The 24,303-nt window shown below is 46.1% G+C and overlaps 1 protein-coding gene across 1 annotated transcript in view; it reads left to right on the top strand.

The window, feature by feature from the left end:
* The window catches only part of TGFA (transforming growth factor alpha), a 60,608-nt gene extending 37,663 nt beyond the window's left edge, over window positions 1–22,945 (top strand). Inside the window, exons 3-6 of the mRNA XM_078666695.1 lie at window positions 7,593–7,707; window positions 10,356–10,505; window positions 15,053–15,162; window positions 22,246–22,945. Coding sequence (XP_078522821.1) covers window positions 7,593–7,707; window positions 10,356–10,505; window positions 15,053–15,162; window positions 22,246–22,253 — 383 coding nt within the window. The 3' untranslated portion in view covers window positions 22,254–22,945. The remainder of the gene's footprint in view (window positions 1–7,592; window positions 7,708–10,355; window positions 10,506–15,052; window positions 15,163–22,245) is intronic.
* Window positions 22,946–24,303: the final 1,358 nt, after the last annotated feature.

The following is a 24,303-nucleotide window of genomic DNA, read 5'->3' on the forward strand; positions in this document are numbered from 1 at the left end:
CCTCTTGTCAGGTTGTAAAGGGCTGTGAGTCCAGCCTCCAGCTTCTTGTCTGGTTGTAAAGGGCTGGGAGTTCAGTCTCCAGCCTCATGTCGGGTTGTAAATGGCTGTGAGTTCAGTCTCCAGCCTCCTGCCGGGTTGTAAAGGGCTGAGAGTTCAGTCTCCTGCCTCATGTCGGGTTGTAAATGGCTGTGAGTTCAGTCTCCAGCCTCCTGCCGGGTTGTAAAGGGCTGAGAGTTCAGTCTCCTGCCTCATGTCGGGTTGTAAAGGGCTGCGAGTTCAGTCTCCAGCCTCATGTCTGGTTGTAAAGGGCTGGGAGTTCAGTCTCCAGCCTCATGTCGGATTGTAAATGGCTGTGAGTTCAGTCTCCAGCCTCCTGCCGGGTTGTAAAGGGCTGAGAGTTCAGTCTCCTGCCTCATGTCGGGTTGTAAAGGGCTGCGAGTTCAGTCTCCAGCCTCATGTCGGGTTGTAAAGGGCTGCGAGTTCAGTCTCCAGCCTCATGTCGGGTTGTAAATGGCTGTGAGTTCAGTCTCCAGCCTCCTGCCGGGTTGTAAAGGGCTGAGAGTTCAGTCTCCTGCCTCTTGTCGGGTTGTGAAGAGCTGTGAGTTTAGTCTTCAGCCTCTTTCCTGGTTGTAAAGGGCTGTGAGTTCAGTCTCCATCCTCATGTCGGGTTGTAAATGGCTGTGAGTTCAGTCCCCAGCCTCTTGTCTGGTTGTAAATGACTGTGAGTCCAGTCTTCAGCCTCTTGTCAGGTTGTAAAGGGCTGTGAGTCCAGTCTTCAGCTTCTTGTCTAGTTGTAAAGGGCTGTGAGTTCCTCTCCAGCCTCTTTCCTGGTTGTAAATGGCTGTGAGTTAAGTCCCTTGTCAGGTTGTAAAGGGCTGTGAGTCCAGTCTCCAGCTTCTTGTCTGGTTGTAAAGGGCTGTGAGTTCCTCTCCAGCCTCTTCTGGTTGTAAAGGGCTGTGAGTTCAGTCTCCTGCCTCATGTCGGGTTGTAAAGGGCTGTGAGTTCAGTCTCCAGCCTCATGTCGGGTTGTAAAGGGCTGCGAGTTCAGTCTCCTGCCTCATGTCGGGTTATAAAGGGCTGCGAGTTCAGTCTCCAGCCTCATGTCGGGTTGTAAATGGCTGTGAGTTCAGTCTCCAGCCTCCTGCCGGGTTGTAAAGGGCTGAGAGTTCAGTCTCCTGCCTCTTGTCAGGTTGTGAAGAGCTGTGAGTTTAGTCTTCAGCCTCTTTCCTGGTTGTAAAGGGCTGTGAGTTCAGTCTCCAGCCTCATGTCGGGTTGTAAAGGGCTGCGAGTTCAGTCTCCTGCCTCATGTCGGGTTATAAAGGGCTGCGAGTTCAGTCTCCATCCTCATGTCGGGTTGTAAATGGCTGTGAGTTCAGTCCCCAGCCTCTTGTCGGGTTGTAAATGACTGTGAGTCCAGTCTTCAGCCTCTTGTCAGGTTGTGAAGGGCTGTGAGTCCAGTCTCCAGCTTCTTGTCTGGTTGTAAAGGGCTGTGAGTTCCTCTCCAGCCTCTTCTGGTTGTAAAGGGCTGTGAGTTCCTCTCCAGCCTCTTCTGGTTGTAAAGGGCTGTGAGTTCAGTCTCCTGCCTCATGTCGGGTTGTAAAGGGCTGTGAGTTCAGTCTCCAGCCTCATGTCGGGTTGTAAAGGGCTGCAAGTTCAGTCTCCTGCCTCATGTCGGGTTATAAAGGGCTGCGAGTTCAGTCTCCAGCCTCATGTCGGGTTGTAAATGGCTGTGAGTTCAGTCTCCAGCCTCCTGCTGGGTTGTAAAGGGCTGAGAGTTCAGTCTCCTGCCTCTTGTCAGGTTGTAAATGGTTGTGAGTTCAGTCTTCAGCCTTTTGTCGGGTTGTAAAGGGTCAGGAGTTCAGGCTCCAGAACCTTGTCAGGTTGTAAATGGTTGTGAGTTCACTCTCCAGCCTCATGTCAGGTTATAAAGGGCTGTGAATTCAATCTCCAGCCTCTTGTTGGGTTGTAAATGGCTGTGAGTTCAGTCTCCAGCCTCTTGTCTGGTTGTTAAGGGCTGTGAGTTCAGTCTCCAGCCTCTTTCCTGGTTGTAAATGGCTGTGAGTCCAGTCTTCAGCCTCTTTCCTGGTTGTAAAAGGCTGTGAGTTCAGTCTCCAGCCTCCTGCCGGGTTGTAAAGGGCCGTGAGTCCAGTCTTCAGCCTCTTGTCCGGTTGTAAATGGCTGTGAATCCAGTCTTCAGCATCTTGTCGGGTTGTAAAGGGCTGTGAGTTCAGTCTTCAGCCTCTTGTCGGGTTGTAAAGGGCTGTGAGTTCAGTCTTCAGCCTCTTGTCGGGTTGTTAAGGGCCATAAGTTCCATCTCCAGCCTCTTGTCAGGTTGTAAAGGGCTGTGAGTTCAGTCTTCAGCCTCTTGTCGGGTTGTAAAGGGCTGTGAGTTCAGTCTTCAGCATCTTGTCGGGTTGTAAAGGGCTGTGAGTTCAGTCTTCAGCCTCTTGTCCGGTTGTAAATGGCTGTGAATCCAGTCTTCAGCATCTTGTCGGGTTGTAAAGGGCTGTGAGTTCAGTCTTCAGCCTCTTGTCGGGTTGTAAAGGGCTGTGAGTTCAGTCTTCAGCCTCTTGTCGGGTTGTAAAGGGCCGTAAGTTCCGAGTCCAGCCTCTTGTCCTGTTGTAAATGGCTGTGAGTTCAGTCTCCAGCCTCTTGTCGGGTTGTTAAGGGCCATAAGTTCCATCTCCAGCCTCTTGTCAGGTTGTAAAGGGCCGAGAGTCCAGTCTTCAGCCTCTTGTCCGGTTGTAAATGGTTGTGAGTTCATTCCTCGGTATCTGTAAGTCCGGTTCCCAGCCCCTCTCTTCCGAATGTTGGAACCTGGTTGCAAACCACTACATCTGGCTGCATGCCGAGTTAAAAAGCTCCCAGTATGAGATGCCACATTGTGCCTCTCTCATGCCTAAGGAGCTTCCCTGGTGGTAACGCCGCAGTGGACGGAAAACTCATTACAGGGCATGAGGCCAACCACGCTGCACGTGAGCCGGTTTTACCTTTCGTAATCTCTGTCCTGTGGGGGGGAGGTGGGGGCAGCATTCCTGGAAAATCCAGCTCCGATATTTCACATTAAAAGCGAGGTTTCCGGGCCAGTGAATAGCCCACACACATTAAGAGCTCGGCTCTTTCCGGGGCGGGCTGCCAGCTGTCACTCAGCGCGTGCAGTGACGCGCACTCCTGTCACTCAAGGTGACCATCAACAGAAACCCCTTGAGCTGAGCGCGCGTGCAGTGCCCGCTGCTGTGCTCCAAATGGGAAAGGTTCGTCCTCCAGTGCTCGTGCCCTATCCCAGCAAGCACTTCACCCTGCTAGGTAGGATTTGGGCGGACTTGGGCAAGGAAATCGCATTTCAGGCCGAGCACAGAATTCAGAGAATGTTCCTGGTCTGGGGCCTGTATTCCTGACACACAACTACCTTCTCTGCTATTATTAATGGCCCTGCCCTTGTTCTGCACCTTTGTCAGCGTGTTGACCCTATTCGATACGTCACGAGTTTTTATAATTACAGCGTGGCTGGGGATTCGAGCACATAGAGGTGAAAACGTGCACTAGGAAAATGTACACTGGGACAGGGAGACGCATCTTAGGACAGGGCACACGTAGACACTTGGGACATGTGCCGAAACACTGGTTCAAGGAAACGCACACTAAGACAGGTAACATGACACTTGTATAGCCACGACCCTCGCACACTCCAACAGGAACACAATGGGACAGGGAATGACCCATACTGGGACAGGATAAAACAATCACACTTGGGCAGTAACATAATGGGACCGGGGCAGAGAATGACTCGTACTGGGACAGGACAAGACGCATGCACACTTGGACAGAAACACAATGCGACAGGGACTTAGAAAGACCCATACTGGTACAGGAACATACCGACACTGGTACAGAAAACCACATGCTCATTTGGACAGAAACACAGTGACCCTGGGACAGGAATAGAGGTGGGCAAGCCACTGAATGCTCAAATCAGAAGCCTGCCTCAGCTCGTCATCCTCTTAAATACTCGAGCCCCAAAAGAGCCACGCGGAAATGTGGCCTAGTGGCTACAGCTGTGATTCATGTATCATCAGAGAATCTGATTATAACCCCAACCTCGGCTCAGCAACCGGTGATTCTGGGCAAATCTCCCTGTGGCGAAAAAACGTGTAGGTTCGCTCTGTGAAACTCCCACAAATAAAATATGGCCTCTGCCTATCACCCACCCTCTAATCTCATTCTATAAGAATTAAGGACAGAACATTAACTTTTGATGTCAGAAAGTCATACGTATCTAGTGGCTGAATAGCACAAAGTGAAACTGGAAAATCTGAGGTGATTCCCAGCTTCCCTGCTTGACCAAGCTGATTGATACAAGCCAAATAATGTATTTCATCGAAGCTCCTTGGTGGTCATTACACATATAGGATCACCTTGAAATAAGTAAGTTCTGAAAGTACGCTGTGCAAAAACCTATGGTGTTAGTTTAATAGCCTTTATTATTATTATTACATCTATAAAAAGAATCCAAGTCACATATTAGGTACACACCTTTTGGCCTACTTGCAGCATAGTTGAGGGGCGGTGTAGTGGTTGGTTTTCAGTTAATCTTTAAAAACTTCCAGTTTAAAAAAAATACTTAGCAACTTATCTGATATACTGATGTGGGGGAGGACCTGGCCTGGCAATTCGGGCTGCACTGTTTCGATTGGTGCATTGTTACGGCTGATTTGCATGTGTCTGGATTGAAACTGAGGTGGCATGGTGGGTGAAAAACGATGGCTTGGAATGGGGCCCAAGCTATTGTCAGTGGCTGAGATTTATTCAAGGATTCCATCCATCACCTTGTTGTTGTTGCACTACTAATGTGAAAAACCTCCACATTGTGGTTTTCTTACATGTTTGTTGCATGATTTACTTGCCAAACGTTTCCAAGGCTCGTGTACATGCTCTTGGAGCCAGAGCTGACCCTTTGCTCGCCTCTTTCTGTTCATGGAAACGGCAGACACCCTCATTGGGACAGGAACAAGATGACACTATGACAGGAAAGCATGCACACTGGGACAGAGAACAATGACACTGGGACAGGGAGGCAAGTAGACTGGGGCAAGGAACACACTGACAGAGTTGCTTTCAATGGGACAGTGAAAACTGGGGGACAGGGAGACACTAGGACGGGGACTGGATGGCAGTGCAATTGGGGCAGTAGAACACAACTACTCAGAAGACATCATCCCTGCTGCTCCTTGCCTTTTTTCCTTCTCTCTGCTGGTCCCTAAGCACTGGCACTGGTCTTTGGACAGGGAAATCACCTGCAGTAGTAAAGGGAACAGTGTGACAATGGGGAATGTATCATACCACCACTGGTTGGAAACTGGGGAGGCTGGATATATTCTCTTTGGTACTTGGAAGATCCTTGAACCCACTTCTTAATTTGTAAATAAATAAATAAGCACCAGGGCCCTTGCCAGGAGGCCACTGTAGCTTGCACCAGCCATTGCCCCTGTCAGTGCAGCCATCACAGTACCTGCACAACTACTTATCATCACACTGCTACAAGTGTGAAAATTCAGACTGTAGAGGACCCCAAAGCTATAGGAATGGCATGTGCTGCTGCTATTCATTCTTTTTAATGTATATTGAATTAATAAAGCCACTGTTGTTCTGCATATATTTAAATCTCCTAAACAGTGCCACCACGTGGCAACTGTCATAAGTGCCAGTGTTGACAATTAAGTGCTGGTGCCGAGCACCAGAAACCACTGGCTCAAATTAAGCACTGCTTAAACCTTTGGCAACATTGGGGCGAGCTAGTCTCCTGTCCAGAGTCGGGGAATAGACTAGCATGTGGGAGGGAGGATATTGGAAGGGTACATTTATTGTCTTGGGTCCGGAAGAGAAATGAACTCTGCTCGAGAAGCCACCAGTGCACAAACATGCTTTAAAATTGGGAACACAGAAGCCATTTTTGGGTGTTAAGGGGCTCTGAGAGCATAGGAACAAGGGAGATAGGGGGCTCAGATGTTAAAGAGCGAGTGCAGCCTCAAAACATATGTTTTCAACGTTTTATTTGTTGGAGGTTGTGAAACACTGATTTCCCTTTTGAGAAATAAAAAGGGGTTTCGAATGTGTGCGCCTAACTCGGATTGCTTGCACTCCTCCACATCCCCCCACACCCCAACGCTCACAGGATGGAAAAACTGATAACCGGTTTGTGTTAGTGAATCAAAATGTACGACAAATGCGAAAACATGACCCTCCTGTCTTGTTTTTTGGCATGGTATTTTGGTGAAATGAGCTGTAGTACTTCTGGCTTTCATTGGGCCTTATTATCTTGGCTGATGAAAGATGGGTCTAGTGGCCGCCATTTTCTAGACCTTAAGCACCACGTTGAGTTCCACCGTATTCCAACGGCAGCCTCCAGGCTGGCTGACTGACACTGGAGGCTTCATTCTGTTTAGATACCTTCCATTTTTACTTACATGTGTTGTTACTCCGACATCTAAGACCATAGCTACTGTCACACAGGTGACTGACTGCTATTACTTACACATATGTTCAGGCTATATCTACAGCAAGGTGACCTGCTATTACCCCCAGATCCAGGTGGCCTGCAGATCCAGGGACAGAAGAGTGGCAGACTGTTAGCCCCACACCCAGGCAAGCGACATCTCGTGACAAACGAGCGTTTACAATGTTATAGGTCTCGCAATTGCGAGTGTTTAACCTCTGGCATTGTAAAAGTTTAATAAAGAAAGAGCGCAGTGTACCTGAAACTGATGCTGCGCTCCCAATTAAAGTAAAAAATAATAAACTGAGCGCAGTGGTCCCTAAAGCGGGCGCCGTGCTCAGCATGCACATACAACAAAAAAAAGCAGCCGCCATTGTCAATAAAGTAAATAGTGCTCACCCACTAGATAAAGCATGCCGTGTAACGAGCGAAGTAAAAGGTTCAGTCTTATGGACGGTAACAGAAGGAAACAGGGCTGTACCAAGGCGGGACTAACAAGCTTCATAATGAATCCGAAGCCAGGGTTTACCAAGGACAATGACCCAAGTCAATTACAAATATGGGAGAAGAGTGGGCGAGGCTTCCACAGCATACTCTACTACAACATGCCTGGCAGAGCGAGCAGCGCATGCGCGCTGCTGCTAGACTCGACCTAAAAAGGGGACATACTGTTATTACTCCCACAGCCATGGGTGTCCACCCCAGGACTTCACACCTGGGCCCGTCTTCTCCCGCGTACCTGGTGTGGTCTGCAGTCCACCCTTCCAGGTCTACCTGAAGGCAAAGTGTGTTGGGGTCTTCCAGACATGGGCACGCAAACCCCTCAGCCGGATCCCCTGGATATTCGCAGTATTTAATATGTTGTTTCTTGATATGTTATGGCTTGTGGGCTCATTATACCGCAGTTTAATGTTACCAGTCGCAGTGTCTGTCCTCTCTATAGTATGCTGGATGTCCTGTTGCATTCAGTCGTGTTTTGCTGGGCCAGGTCATGCTGTGTGATGTTGGATGTATAACATGGTACCGTAGCGGGTGATCTGGTGATTGCAGCACGGAGGAGGCAGCCGGTCCTAATTTTTTATTTTTTTCCCCCTCCTAGCTCCAGTGGTGGCTGCAGTCCGGTCTCACTTCGATGACTGCCCCGGGTCGCACACAGGCTTCTGCTTGCATGGCACGTGCAGGTTCATCGTGCAGGAGAACGTGGCTTCTTGTGTGTGAGTATCCTTGTGCTGGCAGCCTGGGAACTGCTGGTGGGAGGGCAGTGAGGTCCATCTGCCTGTGTACTCATTCTGTGCCTCTCTCTCCCTCCTCATCCTTGACACACACATCAGACTTTACTCTCCCTCTCTTCCATTACACTAGCTAGCCTCCTCCTCACATTATCCCTTTTTTTTCCTACTTCTCTCTTCCTTCCTCTTCACCGGCCCGGTTATCCCCTTCTATCCAGTGTCTTTCCCCATCAAACACATCCAACATTTGTTTTTCCTTTCTCTCCCTCCCACCTTCCCTATCATATCACATCAGGCCTTTCCCTCCTATCTCTGCCTTTATCCTTTCTGTCACACACATTACTCTTTTTTCTGTCCCCAACTCCATCACATATATCAACTCTTTCTCTCCTCCATCAGACACATCTGTGTCTTTTCTCCTTTATCCCTCTCTCACCTCAATCACACACTCCAATCTGCCCCTTCCCTATTTCCTCTCCCTCTTTTCCCATTGCACATATCAGTCTTTCTCTTTTAGTTCTCTTATTCTTTTCCCAACACATAAACACACCTACTCTGTTTCTGTCCTAGTCACATACATAGGCCCTTTCTCTCCTGGCTTGCCTTCTCTCTCTTTCCCTATCACATACTATTATTTTCCTCCCCACCCAGACTCCCTTACTCGCCATGGACCCCAGGCCTCGCCTCTCTGCACAATTTTGCCAACTGTCATTTTGGGGGCGAGTGAGGTGGCTTGGACTCTTCCACCCCCTCATATCCTAGGACCTTGTGGGGCAGGGGGTAGGACATGAGGGTGGTTGGAGAAGAGCACAAGGGAGAAAGAAACATGAAGCACAGTGGAGTTTGGTGAGGGGAAGAAGCACACATGGCCGAGTTTTCAGCACACAAGAGGGACAGCGCAGTGGGCTGTTATTTGGAGAACAATAGGACAAGAGGGAGAAAGCAGGAAAACACATGCACTTTCTTGCAGTGCTGAGCGAAAAAGAAAAAAGTTGCTCCCTAAAAGTGAACAGTGGAAGCATAGAAGGCATCCAATCGCAAAGCTGGGGAAGAGGTTATGCTGCAAGGCAGGGATGAACACAAGATGGACAAGCAGGGGGTAAGGAAAGCCATTAAATAAAAAGCAAGCAAATGAGAGTGACAATAAAGCCAATAGTGGTAAGAAAGTGCAGGCCGAAGCCCGTCTAAGCTTTTGTTAAGCACACAACAGGTCTTTTGCAACCAGATAGCTTCGCTGCGTAGGAGGCTGGACCTAAAACCATATGTTGTGCATTCGTTTTCATTCTGAGTACCATACACACCTATGTTTTGTACCCAAAATAGTAGGAAAACTTTGGTGTCAAGTACCCAGTTTTTCCCATTAGGGTTAGGCCCCTCCTCTTACCATAACTACAGCTGATTGCTGTACTTGCCCCCACCCTCGTGCTTAAAATGAAAGTTGTTCTTTCACATTCCTCCACATTTTGACAAAAAGCCTGTACTCACACACACATTTTTACAAGGTGACTGTACACACACATATCCTGACCTCCCACCCAACAGAAGGCCTTAGACTGTCAGAGCCGCTGAAGTCTAGCTTCCAGAAAGGGGAGGGTGTGGGCAGGGAGTGGTGCTAACCTTCTGGGAATGCGTTAGAAGGCGTGTTGCCGGATGTTGCCTCCATGACGAGTGACTGGAGCTCAAGCTGGACATGTCTTTTCACATTCAGCCGCCTCCTCTCCATATATGGGCATTGTTGCATCCCGTGGTGCCTCAGATAGAGAGGGGTGTGTATTCACAATCCTGTTTCCCTGCAGATTAGCATCTTTCGCCATACACTTCATCATTTCTCTCCCTCCCTCATCATTACTTCCTTCACTCTCTATCATCTTTCCCCATCTCTTCTTCCCTCTTTTTTCTCTTCTTCCCCCTTTTCTCCGTTCTCATTCCTTCTCCCTTAGTCTTTCTCCCTTTTCTCTCGCCCTATTTTTCCCTCATCCATCTCTCCCACCGTCTTTATCCTACCTTCTCTTTCTCTCACTCGCTCTTATCTGCCTCTTTCCTCTGTCTCCTCTCACCTCTTCTCCAAGGCCCTCCATCTCGCACACCCTCTTGCCTCACTCACTCTTTTCCTCCACCCGCTCGTCCCTCTTCTGCTCTCTTCACCGTCTTTCTCTATCTCTTCCACATCCTGACCCACCTCTCTCGTACACCCATTTTGTGTCTGTCTTTGTACGCGCCAATTTGGTGGCAGCCATTTTGTCATGCCATGCATCAGATGTCTATAGATGCTATCCTGTGAACATGTATTGTAGTATGGCAATGTAGATATGTGAGGGACTTGATATATTAATTTGTTCTTTTCCTTCTATGCTCCTATCTATCTTTGACTGGGGTTGTGCATTTTCAGAATGTTGGGGGGTGGTCTGGAGCCAGGGGTTCCACCAGTTAGCAGCCCAATGCAGGGCCTGTAGGATGGCTTGTTCGTTTGTCTGATACTTATGAAGAAAATAAACTTCACAAAAACTCTACTTGCATCTACGCTTCTTACCTGTGCACGGCGTGACCCCCACAGAGAGCCATGAACCACACGAGTAGTGGCACCTCATTTAAACACTTTCACTACTCACCTGCTTGTTCTTGCATCTCTACAGGTGCAGGCCTGGGTTCATTGGCTCGCGCTGCGAGCACTATGACCTCCTGGCTGTTGTGGCAGCCAATCAGAAGAAGACGACGATTACCGTGTTGGTGGTGGTGTCGGTGGTGGCCTGCGTGCTGCTCATCGTGGCCTGCGTGCTAATACAGTAAGTGGGTCAATACATGGAGAAGAATTAAACAACAAACATTAGCGATGAATTAATGTGTTTTAAAAAAAAAAACTTCAACAACACCTGCCAACAACCCAAGCAAAGAGCCGGAGGCTTTCCCCCTGTGCTCACCAGTGGGACCTGGTCAAGGAAGAGCCAGAGATTGTGATGCAGTAGAGTGAAGGATAGAAAGAATGGCATTGTTAGGGACCTCCAGGTCCCTTCTTTCACACCAGAGGTAGAGGTGATTGTCCCTTAAACCGAGAGCCAGTGCAATGAACTACTGACATGAGGCACTTAGTTACATCACCGACGTCCAAACAGAATGCGGGCAGCAGTATTTTGAAGTAGGTGTCGCTGGTGTACAGTGTATCCATGGAAGCCAGGTATTGACATAGTGCATTTGCTAGTAAGACCAGTGTTATCATGCTGGTGTCGATGACTGTTTGGCCGGCACTCTCAGGCCGGCCAAAACAGTCAAGCGCACTTTGCATGTTCTCCACCCAGGCTGCATTACATTCTGCCTGGAGAACATGCCCACCCCTCCAGCCCCCGGCTGAGCACCGTGTCACAGCGTTGGGATTGGTTGCAGGGAGCGTGGGAGCCCTGGTGCTTCCTGTTTCTCCCAAGAAGCCAGGAAGAGGATGCAGGAGAGGTGGGGGCGGCTGGCCGGGAGGTAAGTGGTTTTTTGGTTTTTTTGTAATAACCCGATTTTCCCTCCATCACCACCCCACCCCCCCAAACCCCTCCCCCCAACCCCCATACCCCCACTGCTGCTTCCAGGTAGCAGCCGGGACTGTTTCATAGTGGCAATGTCACATATATGATGGTATGATAAAGAATGCAGTCATTTGATGGATGTAATATGTACTCATGCCTCCAGTGTACTCGGATTCAGTTTAATAAAATTATTTGATAATGAATGGGCGCGGTCTATAGGAGTATAGGAGGCACACTTAATAGGGGCACGAGATGGCACACACCAAGACCCTGCACCCACATGCTGACCCAGACCAGACCTCTTAGTTCCAATATCGGCCCATACCCCAGGACGCTCCTCGGCCAACTTTCCTAAATAACAAACACCACACCATGAGTTGTTGGAGAAAGTTGTTGCAGCTTTATTAGCATGTACATTATGCCAAGATGTTGGGTTATCTTACAGGCAATCCAAGAGCAGGCCGCCCCCTGCGACCAGCCCACCTGATGAGCCATAACCCCCGTGGTGTTAACCGCCGGGGCGTTGTCAATTTTGGGGGAGGGTCTAACCCCTCCCCCGGCGGACTTCCAGTCCGCCCCTTACTCACGCCCCTCCCCCTCCAAGGGGCAGAGCGTTGTAGGCAACCCCCGGTTGCTCAGGTCCACAACCGCCCGAAGGACTAACGGGGCACCGTCACTCCTCCAGGATCCCACTGTGGATCTCCCTGGGGATAAATTGCTCTCGCACCCTTCCGGTGCTCCTGTAGAGGGTACCCTTCTGTACCTTCCTGCATTGGATCGCCCTGTAACTCTGCCTGCAACACAAAAGACAGTAATATTAATAGCAAAACCCCCCCACTTACTGCCTGAAAGCAGGGTAAGCGGAAGGGAGGTAAAACAGCGCACGGGCAGTCACCAGCTCGGGGTCCGGGCGGGGGAGGGAGAGTGTCAGCGCGGGCCGCGACCAGGAACAAAGAGGGCGCTCGGCCCTCGCCCCCTAGGTTATAAACCCCCCTCGGCCCCCTCCCCCGGCAGTGACATCACTGGGGGACCATCCGGTCCCCCCAACACTAGACCGCCTAAGGTCTGTGCCATCCTGTGGCACTAAGGGTGGCCGCCCTCGTAGGTGGCCACCTTTTGGTGGCCCGGGGCAGCCAGTCATTGCTTACCGCCTTTTTCACAACTTGCCTTATTTTTTGGCGCATACATTGCTACATCTCTGTTCTCAGGAAGAACACTGTGGTTAGCAGTGGGCCGTGGGCCCTGATCCTTGCCTCAATCAGTGCCCCCGATCAGGCACTGGACATGCCGTGCGCAGCATTATCCGTCATCGCCCTTGAACTCGCACGTGCGCACTGCCGCGCATCATCTTGACATGGTCTGGAAAAAGGAAGGTTTTCAAACTGTCTCTAATTCAGAAAGGCATGTAGGTTTGTGGAAGAGTCTGTAAATTCTAATGCAATAGAAAAGCAAGGTTCTATCATGCCTTCTGTGAATACTGCATGTGGCATCATCTCTGCCATGGCATCACTGCTAGCCCCTTTTTGGATGCGAGGAGGCACGTTTACACTAAACACAGAATTGCTGGGTAATTCCATGTGTTTACTGAAATACACAATTTACACCCACCCCTAACACTCCATGCCGCTTACTCCCATATATGCTTCCAGCCGGGATGTTTTTATCTTTTTGTTCTTTCAATTATATTCTTTAAAACAGGTGGGTAGATTGTCTTGGGTAAACTACATACATTTATTGCCTTCCCCACTCTGTTTATTGAGCGTGTACTTTAGAACCTGTTTTTATACGTAATCGAGGTTCATTGAGAATTTCTGAAAAAGTGGGGACGCCATCATAAGCATCCCCAGTCCTGTCTCTTCGGCTATCCCCCCCCCCCCCCACAAACGCACATCTAGGGGGGGTCCAGACTGGCCTGGTTCCCAGCTCTATAAGTCCTGCCCCACCACCACCACTGCTGTTGACTGTGCCAGGGGGTGGCACAGAAAAAACTGACACTGCCCCTTGCCATACACATTAATTTGTCAACTATCTCACCTATTAAGCAGCTTTTTTTGCTTAAATGTTGAAATCAAACTGTGTATGTACGTGTGGTTATATCTAAAGAGATGGATAGATTTAAACATTGTAGGTAAACATTCCTTCTCTCCCACGAGCCCCTGTCAGCCCCCACACTCAATTGACCTTTGTAAGTGTCCCTTTCAGTTTTGCTTGTGGTCTGTGTGCTCCCACCTCTAAAGTTCAATGGAAGGTCGCTCCTGAAAGAGCGATATTGAGCCCTCCAACAACTGACCCGTAAGGAGTCTTGTAGTCATGCCTTGGGAAGTTAGGGGCAGGCAGCCATTTAAACAAGCATTAGCAATGCAATAGGTCTCGCATTAGTGAAAGTTCGAGCTATTGGTGTTGCAAATGCCAATGTTTTTCTGTTATTTTTTTTTATTTGCAGTGGAGTGATCATTTGATTTATTTAAAGAGATAAGAAGGAAAGGGGATGAGAGCAAACAGTGGAAAGCAGGGGCGGGGGGGGGTACGAATAGTGGTTACACTGCCGCGGTCTCGCCGCACTAAACGTGGATCTGCCTCAACACTAACCATGGGTAAACAAAGCAACTGGCTCTCAGCCATTATCCCGCACAGAACACAAAATATTTAAGCGGGCGTAGGTTATGAGACAAATGAGCATGCGCTCAATAGAGACACATTTTATATGCCACATACGTAAAACGTGAACACACAGTTGAGAATAAAACAGATATAAAAAAAGGATAGAAATAAAGTTTCCTTTAAGCAGCAAAAAGGTGTCAACAAGTAATATAATGTTATTACACAAGAAGTAGAGCATAAGTAATCCCATACCACATAATGAGGCGCGCGCCGCGCTGATCTTAACCAACGGGAATGGAGTTGATAAAAACAAATTACCAGCTTCCTCGTCACATCTAAAGTGCCAATGTGGAGGGGGGGAAAGGGTTTGGAGGAGGAGACGGCTGCAAGCCAGGAGAGGGAGCGAAGAGCAGCTGCTTGGAACAGGAAGCAATTAACAAAGGAAGAGTCGTACTGCGCTGTGCAAAAGTAAAGGCGTGTGTGTTAAAGGGCGGTGCTCAGCTCTGCAAAGGGCGTAGATTATGAAAAAATAAAGGCAAGCTTAAAGTGAAAGCTGCACCTTTAATAAAGACTTGATGTTTTGAAAAGTGGATGCTGCGAACCTCGCATAAAAAAGGCGCTCAGCCGCTATTAATTCAGTGAAAGCGCGGCATGTTGCGCTCTGAAAAATAAAGACATTGTGGTTTAAAATGGTAAAATAAAAAAATGGCGCTGCCACTATATTTAAAGAGAAAGTGAGACACGCGAGCATTAGCAAATAGAGAGCGCAGCTGTTCATAATTACAAGGAGAATAATGAGAAGAGGGAGCAAGTGTGGGCACGATTGTGTTCCTGGGCCTGAAGAAGGATAAATGCAAAAAAGAGGTCAGTCCTCATGTTAGGTTACAAAAGAAAAAAAAGGCGGGACTAGTGACCATATTAACCAATGAAAAGCAGCCTTTTACTAAGGACAATAAAAGAAGACAATTAGAAAGATTGGTGTTGCTTAATGCCCATATCCTGAATACAGCATGTCTCGAAGAGACAGAGTAAATGCTGCCTAGGCAGGACCTAAAAAATATAATTTACTGAAAAAGAAATGTAGAGGAAGAAAATAGCAGGACAGTGAAGTGAAGTTTGACTAGTTCCACTAGGGGTTTAGTGGACGAGAGAATATTTAATGGGCATATTTCCCAGCTAAACACTTTTCAACAAGCCTTTGTTTTGTTTTTTTTTGTTTTCAGCTGCTGCAGTCTCAGAAAAAATTGCAACTGGTGCCGTGCCCTCCTCTGCCGGCAAGAAAAGCCGACAGGCCTCTTGAAGGGTGGGACTTCATGCTGCCAATCAGAAACAGGTAGGTGTCCTAGGCTACTAATAACGTGCTAAAAGTTTTATCGGCTAATCCTGCAACAAGAACACTCTCTTTGATTATGGCCGGGCCCTTGCTGGCTTTTGCAGCAGGGTTGAGGAGGTTTGGGGGTTATGTATAGCGAACAAGGACTGCCTTGCAGAGAAATCAGAATTTCCAATCGGCCAGTGACTTTGGGGCAGAGGCAGTCACGGTGTCCTCCTCAGCTTCGTACGGTTCTCTACCTTTCAGTGGAAGTAGTAGGTTTCGAAAAACTAAGCAGCATTTAGTTGGTAAATTATGTAGTAAACACATTATTGACAGCACGTTTAATTTATTTATTATAAATTTGTTAGTTTTATCTATTTTAACCTATTTTTGTTATAATTACACAGCCGGTTCCCCCTCCAAAGTCGCACCCTATTTTCGTAAAATCCTTTCATTTCAGTCCTTCTGATATATGCACAAAAAGGTGTTGTGGAAAAAGGAAATGACCAAAATAATTCTGTTAAAGTATCTTGTGCTTGAACAGCGTTTATTAGTTTTCAACAGATAATGGATTATGTAAAAAAAGCTACACTTTTGTAGTATATGTTTTGGAATCCAATATTTAAGTTGATGTCATGCGTAACCCACCTTTTGAAGCTGGTCTAGACCAGTGGTTCTTTACTTTTGATTTTCAAGAACCCGCACTAAATCACTACTTGAAGCCGGGCACCCCTTCTTTAACAATTTACATGAATTGATCCTCAGATAAGACAAAATAGAATACAGAAACACGTGTACAACAAATAAACACATTATTAAATACTTCATTTAATTCACAAACCAAAACATATGCTAAAATCAACATTTTTGTCTATTTAATTTTAATTGGAAGTTTGGAGCATTTCAAAATGTAGTTTTATTTCTAAAAGACAAAGTGATATGCTCGACTCCAGCATATCATTTTGTCTTTTTTGCTCCAAATATATGTTCTCTTTTTGTCAACATTTACCAGTGCCTCAAGTGGGGGCCATCCGTCATCCATACTAGATTATACCTGCTTAATTTTTAGCCTCCAATTTTAAACTTCTTACTAGCAGAGCGTTTTAAACTTTTCAATTTTCCTTTTTTGTATGAATAGTTCCCTAATCTGCTAAAATTATAAAATTTTCTAAACCGTCGCGGACCTCTTGAGTAGGAAGTCACTGACGCCCACGGGTCCGTAGACCACAGGTTAAGAATCACTGGTTTAGACCTGTGGTTCTTAACCGTTTGACTTCTGTAGACCCTCCCACTTAAACATTACTGGAATCCAGGCACCGCCCACCGCTGAAACATTAGTGGAATTCCGGGACCCTGGACCAAGCAGTTTCAATGATTTGAACCATAAAACAATACACAAGTACTGAAACAATCATTTATCAAACAAATTCACAAATGAGGGAATATTTTTATTTAATTCACCACTATAACAAAGAGAGATCAAAATGTTCCTTTTAATGGTAAGGTTAGAGCGTTTTCAAATTCATTTGAAACCTCTATTGTCCATACTATATTCTTTTTAATTCACTTCCACTGCTCTTATGAATCAATCTAAAGTTACCAACTTAATTTTTAGCCTCCAATTTCAATTTCCTTCACAGTCATAGAAAGTATTAAAATTTCAAAGTTTACATTTTGCCTATTTACATACTCTTTTTTTTTTTTTTTTTTTTTTTGTCCTCATACGCCACTTCCCACCTCTTCGTATCTTATAGCGCCCATTGGTGGTATTCAAGCTCAACTGTGAGAGGTTGATTCCTACTGCTTATGCTACAGACTTACAAACTTGAACGAAGTTTGATAAAAGTGGAGTGTCACGGCCGAATCTGTTGCAGGGAAGCATATAGGTTTCATTAAACCTCCAAGAGCATCCGAAGTGACTTAATCATCGAACGTTATTCTCTCCCATCTTTGAAATCAGCAACTATAACTCCCAATTCCCTCACCCGTAGTGATTTAAAAATAAGTTCCAAAATTGGTGCTTCCTATTGTTTTGCCCAGCCATATCCAGCTTAGCTATTGCTCTCATGGCCCTAGTCCACATTAATACTGTCGGGGGTTCAGACGCAATCCAAAGTTTACATATTTCTCTTCGAGCAATCAAGATAGCATAGAAAAACAGCTTCGTATTATCATCAAGGCCCTTACCTTGTATATCCAATCTACCCGAGATGATCTGTTCAGGGCTTACCGTAATTTCTAGCTCCAATATTTTTGAGAGCACTTCACTTACGGCAGCCCAAAACTCTTGAATCTCTGAGCATGTCACGAACATGTGAATGTCATCTTCATTTGGGCTTTTACACTTTGGACATAGCACCATGCCCCCATCTTTGAATTTCGCAAGTCTCTTTGGGGTCCAGTATGCCCTGTGGAGAGTGAACAAGTGATTCCTCCTTAAATTTGCAGGTTTCACCACTTTATATAGAATCAACATATCTACTTGCCATTGTTCTTCTGTTGCGATCCTCGGCAAGCACTCTCCCCACAGGAACTCTGGAAGTAAAAAGGGACCGTCCTCCATTTCAACTATTTCCCAATACCACGTTGCCACTTCTTTCTTCATCCGAATGTTCGAGACCAGCTTTTCTTCAAACTCATTGTGTCGTCCCATTAACTTTCCCTTACCTATTACCCAGCTTTGTATCTGCAGATATTTAAATTTTGCAAAATTGCGACCCCAGAGTTGCTCACAAACTGCCCATGGTATCAAGGCACCTTCACAAAGCAGCTCCCCCCAGACCTGTGGGCCTTCTAATTTTAACGCCCTTGCTAAAGCATCTTTCGTCCAACTTGGGGCCCCCGGGCCCTCCCAAATTGGTGCAGCCATGCTAAAATATGGGATTTTTGTCACGCGCCTAATACGATACCATGCCGTGGCTAGGTCTCTTAATACCTTCAGTCTGACTTTTTTGAAGTATTTTGGATCTGCAAATCCATATAGAAAGCCACGTTTGTAGCAATTTTCTACTTTCAGCATGGCCGCAAAAAGCTCCCCTATTGATGAGTCATTGGGAGTTCCAAAAAGCATTCTACAGTTCTTGAGCAAAAAAGCCCAAGAATAAAATTGAAAGTCTGGGGCTGCTAAACCTCCCTTAGCATATCTTCTTCGAATTTTTTTCCAAGATAGCCTTGACCCCTTGGAGCCCCAAATAAATGAACCAATTTCGCTCTGTAGCTTTGCTAGACCTTCTTTTTCAAACATAAGGGGAACAGAATCAAATAAAAAAGTCAACTTCGGAAGCACCATCATTTTAACCAAATTAACCCGACCAATCATAGACAGTGATATTGAGCTCCAGTTTCTCAATAGTGCTGTAATGTCCTTCCTTGTTTTGGCCAGATTTACTACTGTTAGCTGTTTTATATCCTGAGTAATTTGTACCCCCAAATATCTCATCTGCTTTTTTGCGATCCCAGGGTCTATTGCCATGTTCCAAGCCATAATTTCAGTCTTGTCCGAATTTAATCGATATCCTGAGACATCTCCAAACTTTTTTGTAAGGTTTTCAATTTCCCCCAGTGATTTTGTCAGATTCGATGTTAAAACTACGATATCATCCGCATATAACCCTATCTTCTTTGACCACCCTTGGAACTTGAAAGCAGGAATATTCTCTGACTCTCTTATTTTGCAGGCCAATGGTTCAATATAAAGATCGAACAAGAGTGGGGACAGGGGGCATCCCTGCCTGGTTCCTCGCGCAATTCTAATAGATTTTGTGAGTGTTCCATTAACCAAGACCCTAGAACACGGCGTATGATATAGTTGTGATATCGCTTGAAGAAAATTTTTCCCTAACTGAAGATGTTCAAGTAAAATTTTCAAAAACTCCCAATTTACACGGTCGAAAGCCTTGGCAGCATCCAAGGCCACCACCGCCAGGGGAAGCCCCTGCTCAACCGCAACATCTATACTACCTATCAGGGAAAATGTTAATTCATTTAAGTGTCTACCTTTGACAAATCCCTTTTGATCATCATGAATAAAGTACGGGATCACTTTACCCAGCCTATCTGCCAAGATCTTGGTGAACATTTTGTAATCACTATTCAAGAGTGAAATGGGTCTATATGAATCCATATTTGTAGGAGATTTACCAGGTTTGGGTATAATGATTATATTTGCCTGATCCCATGATGCCGGAATCTTCAAATTTCCAGAGAACACCTCATTTAACACCTTTGTTAATAATGGTGCCAGTCCTTGCATCAGAGTCTTGTATACCTCTACAGGGAGGCCATCGGGACCAGGTGCTTTGCCTTTTTTTGCCTTCCTAATCCCTTCCTCTATTTCTTCTTTCCTGATCTCTCTATTCAAAATCTTTCGGTGTTCTTCTGTAGCAGATTTTAGAATTTTAACCCACTTATTGATCTCCTGCTTGTCTGGTTGTAGCTCTTCACTATATACTTCTGAAAAATAGTTATGAAATGCTTCCACAATCTCATTAGTGTTTGAGGCTACTTTTCCTTCTGCACCCACCTTAACCTCTTTTATCATATTTTTAACCAGATCCTTCCTAACCTTCCAAGCTAGAAGTTTGCCTGCGTTTTCCCCGTTTTCAAAATGATCCAGCTTAGCAGCCTCCCATCTTTCTTTCACCCTTTTATTGATTACATCAGTCAACTGTTCCTTTAACCCTTCCAACTCTTGAAGGATCTCCCCCACAGGAGCGCCCCCTGAATTTATAATCCTAATTTCATTTTTTCGGATGTTCTGTTCCAGAGTCCTTATTTCCTGGTGGTATGCCCTCCTTCTCTTAGCCCCCAGAGCTCCCAACCTGCCTCGAAGGAAGGCCTTAGTTGTCTCCCAAACAATATCTAATTTGGCTGATCCTGTGTTATGCTCTATAAATACCTCGAGCTCCTGTTGAAGGGACTGCATTGCTTCCTGATCATACAAAACTGTACGGTCCAGCCTCCAGACTGAATCCACAACACAGGACACATTTTCCAGTTCTAAGGAAACCGCTGAATGATCAGACAAATGAACCCCTATATGTAACACCTCCTTCACATAGTCAATTAATCTTGCATCTAACAGGAAAAAGTCTATTCTGGATCTATGGTTATATTTTTTGTTGTAATATGTATATCCAAGCCCGGACCCGGCCCGCCTCCTCCAAATATCACAAAGCCCAAATTGTTCTATTATGTTTTTAACACTAGCCGCCATTTTACAATTTCCCTGGGCTCTGCTGTTAACGGATCTATCAAGCTTAGCATCCAATACAGTGTTAAAATCTCCAGCAAAAACTATATATCCTGAAAGCCCAGACATCTCGTGTGTAAGTTCTAGCAGCGATGTAACATCGTCTTGATTAGGGCCGTAATAACCAATAATATTGTATAAAGAACCCAGTATCTTTAAAGTCACTATCAGCCATCGCCCTTTCTCGTCAGCTATGCTGTTCATTACCTGACAATCCAGCCCATATCTAATTATCACTAGTATTCCTTTAGTTACCCTAGTTTGTGGTGAGCTGAAAAAGTGCCTTATCCACCGCAGTCGACCCAAAAATTGTTTACACTCCTCCCCAGTTAAATGAGTCTCTTGAAGGATCATTATATTAGCTGGAGTGTCCCTTAAGTACTTCAAGATCCTGTCTCTTCTTGCTTTAACCCTTAAACCATTTACATTCCATGACACCCATCTCACTATTTGTGTTTTTACCCTCGCACTTTTACCCTCCACCATCGTAAACTAATCTCCAAATCCTTACCCTCAGGGTGGTCCTTGGCATCTGAGAACATTTATGTTTTTCTCCCCCCCTTCTTCCTATCCTTCCCCCCCCAACTCTAAGCCCTAACCAACTCCCCGCTCTCCATTCCCCCCCCCCTCCCTGGGAAAACCCTTCCAGCTTTCTAAGGCCCAAACCTAGGCCCTTTAAGTGCCGGTCACCAGCAGACGTGCTACCCTTGCTTCTATGCAAAAACCATTTTTTTTTTTTTTTTTTTTTTTTTTTTCTTTTGTTATTCTATTCTAATTACACATTTACAAGCTACACAAGCCATAAGCCCGAACTACACCAGTTAACTATACCCCCCCACCTTGGCAGTACTCCAGAAAGTTATCTACATCTTCTACAAATCTAAATGAATACATTTTGTTGTTCCACATTACTTTTAACTGCACAGTCGCCCCCAATTTCCTTAGGGGTTCAATTCGCTTCCCCAGCTCCCACTGCCTATTTGCCGTGACTACCGATAGGTCAGATCTAATCTCAATCTTTACTTCTCCTACCATAAGCGAGCCCTTTTTCAATGCCATAGCAAGAATCTTTTCTTTTAGACTGTACGTTAGAAAGTTAATCAACACCCTTCTAGGCTTAGAGCGGTTTGGCTTCAGTCTGAAGGGATCACGATGGATCCTCTGTATGTCAGCAGCAATCTCCTCTTCAGACTCCTCCAACTGCAGCTCTGATTTTAATAAATGAACTACAAAACCTTTTAAATCCTCCCCCTCTTTTCCTTCTGGTAGCTTCAAAACCTTCAGGTTATTTCTTCGCTGCATATTTTCCAACCTCTCTAACCGCTCTTCGTATACTCTTTCTCTGCTTTTAATCTCCTCGAGCTCTTTACAGTTATCTTCCACTGCCTCCTGCATCTCCTTGACCTCTTGTTCCAGTTTTCCTGTCCGTGTATTTAACTCATCAAACTTAGCCTCCAGTACACCCACTGCCTCCCTAATACCATCTTGCTTACTCTTAGATTCCTCAAACCCCCGATGTACATCTAGGTCTAATTTTCTCAAAAGGGCAATAACCATACTATCTGAGTGTAGCTCCCCATCACCTGCGGCTGCCCCCTCCTCCTATTTACATACTCTTGGTTAATCTGTTAATATTATTTAATTTTCTAAGCAGTTGTGACCCCCAGAATAGGCGTCGCAGACCCGCAAGGTTCCTCCAACCACAGGTTAAGAATCACAAGCCTAGACTATAGCTTTCTGTTAATTTAAAGGTCACTGTGTCACCCTCAGACCAGACTCTAAGGAAGAGAGTGCATGCCTTAACTGGTGAGAGGTGGGCGCTAATATATTTTTTTCTTCTCTCTCCACAGTGGTCTGAAGGAGAATGGATCCAAATCCAACGATCTCTGAAGCCTGAACAAAGGACCAGCTCTTCTAGAGCTTGAGCCCTCCAGCCATTCACAGAATCACTGCAACACACTCCCATGGAGGAATGCTGCCAGGCTAGGCTGCGAGTGTACGCTGCATGGACACTTCAATGCGCCTGCGCACATACTCTGAACTTGTCATTTGATTCTATCTTGGCCTCAGAACACTTTGCCTGTCAAAGAGTGGAGGATGTGAATGCTGTGATGAGCCAACACCTGCTGCCAGCTCTTAAGACTTTTCTTGACTTGTGATGCGGCAGGCCCGCATTCGTGCCAGTGTGTTGGATATAGGAGGCTTTCCGCGGGACGGCTTTTCATCTTACCACCGGATGTGGCTGAAGTAGGGACTACTCAGGCCAACAAATCCACATATTACCATGGCCAGCAGCAGACTGGGATAGTACGGACTGCTCCCATAAGACGATGTTGACTGGTTCTGGGATTTGTTACATAAGTGTCTCATTTATTTATTATTAATTTTATAAAGCATGAATATATGCCCTCAACCCGGCCTCTATCAGACTGCTTTTGGGGCATTTTACAGCGATGAACACTCAAACGGAGCTGAAAACATGACGTTCAGTGAGAACATTAGGTTTCATTGTGAATATATTTTAATAATATTGATTTATTTAAGTGTTAATTGTGGACGTGTCATCTCTTGGAGGGGTTGCTAATGGGTAATACCTTGGCCTTTGCATGCAGGTATTTCAGGACAACATTCCAGGTCTGGCCCTAAATCCCTATAACCAAAGGGCTGTTGCGGAGACCACGTGTTACTACTTATCTGCACACTTCATGTATGGAGTGTGGGTCTTGTGGGAACTCTGAAATCTCTTGGTTGTGGTGAGTCTGAAAATGTATGCCAGTGTTCAAGAAAGAAACAATTACAGTTGGAAATTTCTGAGAGAGTTGACTTCCTTTACTGTCCAACGTTTCAGAGTGACTAAAGAGAAATGCGGGTTACGCCAGTTGAAAATTTACTTCCATGGTGGGCATGACATGTCACCCAAGCGGGCTACAGTTCGCACTCTGTGTACACTCTCACATTACCCTTTCCTTAACATCTTTCATCCAAAAACACACCCAGACACTGCCATACAACTGTCAGTGTGCCGGTGACCTGTACGGTGAAGTCACCATGGTGCTCAAGTTGGCGATGTAAAAGGAAAACACGATGTAGGCTGCCAAACAAGTCGGGCAAGAGCTAAACCACTGTTCTCTGCCCATGCTGGAGCTTCTTCAATACTGTAGCTTTTGGGAAACAGCCCCACTGATCAGTTTACTCTTTTTGAGATTCGAAATAATGCCTACTTGGTGTCTCTTGTATAGGTTTGTGGCCAACCTACTCAGTGGATGCCACCCAACATCTAGGGCTAAAATTCTAAGCCATATTCTCATGGCAATTGTGGCACAGACCACGTTGTAGTGATATAACCAATCATTAATGTCTGTATAGAATCTGGCTGTGGGCGGCCGATGGAATATTTTGGCTGAATGATAGAAGCCCATAGATGCAAGTCAAAGGGCAGCTTTAACAGTGGCCTTTGTCTGCACCCACCCCAATCTGGTCTCTGGTCTGTGCTGTTCCTTATTTAATGTGAAATGGATCTCAATCAGGGTTACCCTGTTCTATTTTGAAAGACGTGGTGTTCCATTTGGGAGTTCACAGTGACAAATTTGCGAAAATGCTAATTAAAAGTATGTGTTGTACTTAAAGATAAAAGCCTGTCTGTAGAATTTTGTACATTTGTAGAGTAGCTTTGAAGGACTCAACCGCCATGTGGTAGGTAGTGATTTCAGTGTCGCTAGTGGTATATGGAGATTTGACTGCTTCAGCGCGCTTGTCAGTATCAATAGGAGTGAGTGTAAGAGCACTGATGCTTGGTTTTTCAGTATGTTGCATCTGTTTTGGTCGGAGGGCGGGCAGACACAATGGTGGATCATCACGCAAGCTTCTTGTTAATGCTTCAGGCATTGACAGTATTACCTGAGGGTCAA

This window comes from Lissotriton helveticus, chromosome 11 (genome assembly GCF_964261635.1).
Source record: "Lissotriton helveticus chromosome 11, aLisHel1.1, whole genome shotgun sequence".
Taxonomy (NCBI): domain Eukaryota; kingdom Metazoa; phylum Chordata; class Amphibia; order Caudata; family Salamandridae; genus Lissotriton; species Lissotriton helveticus.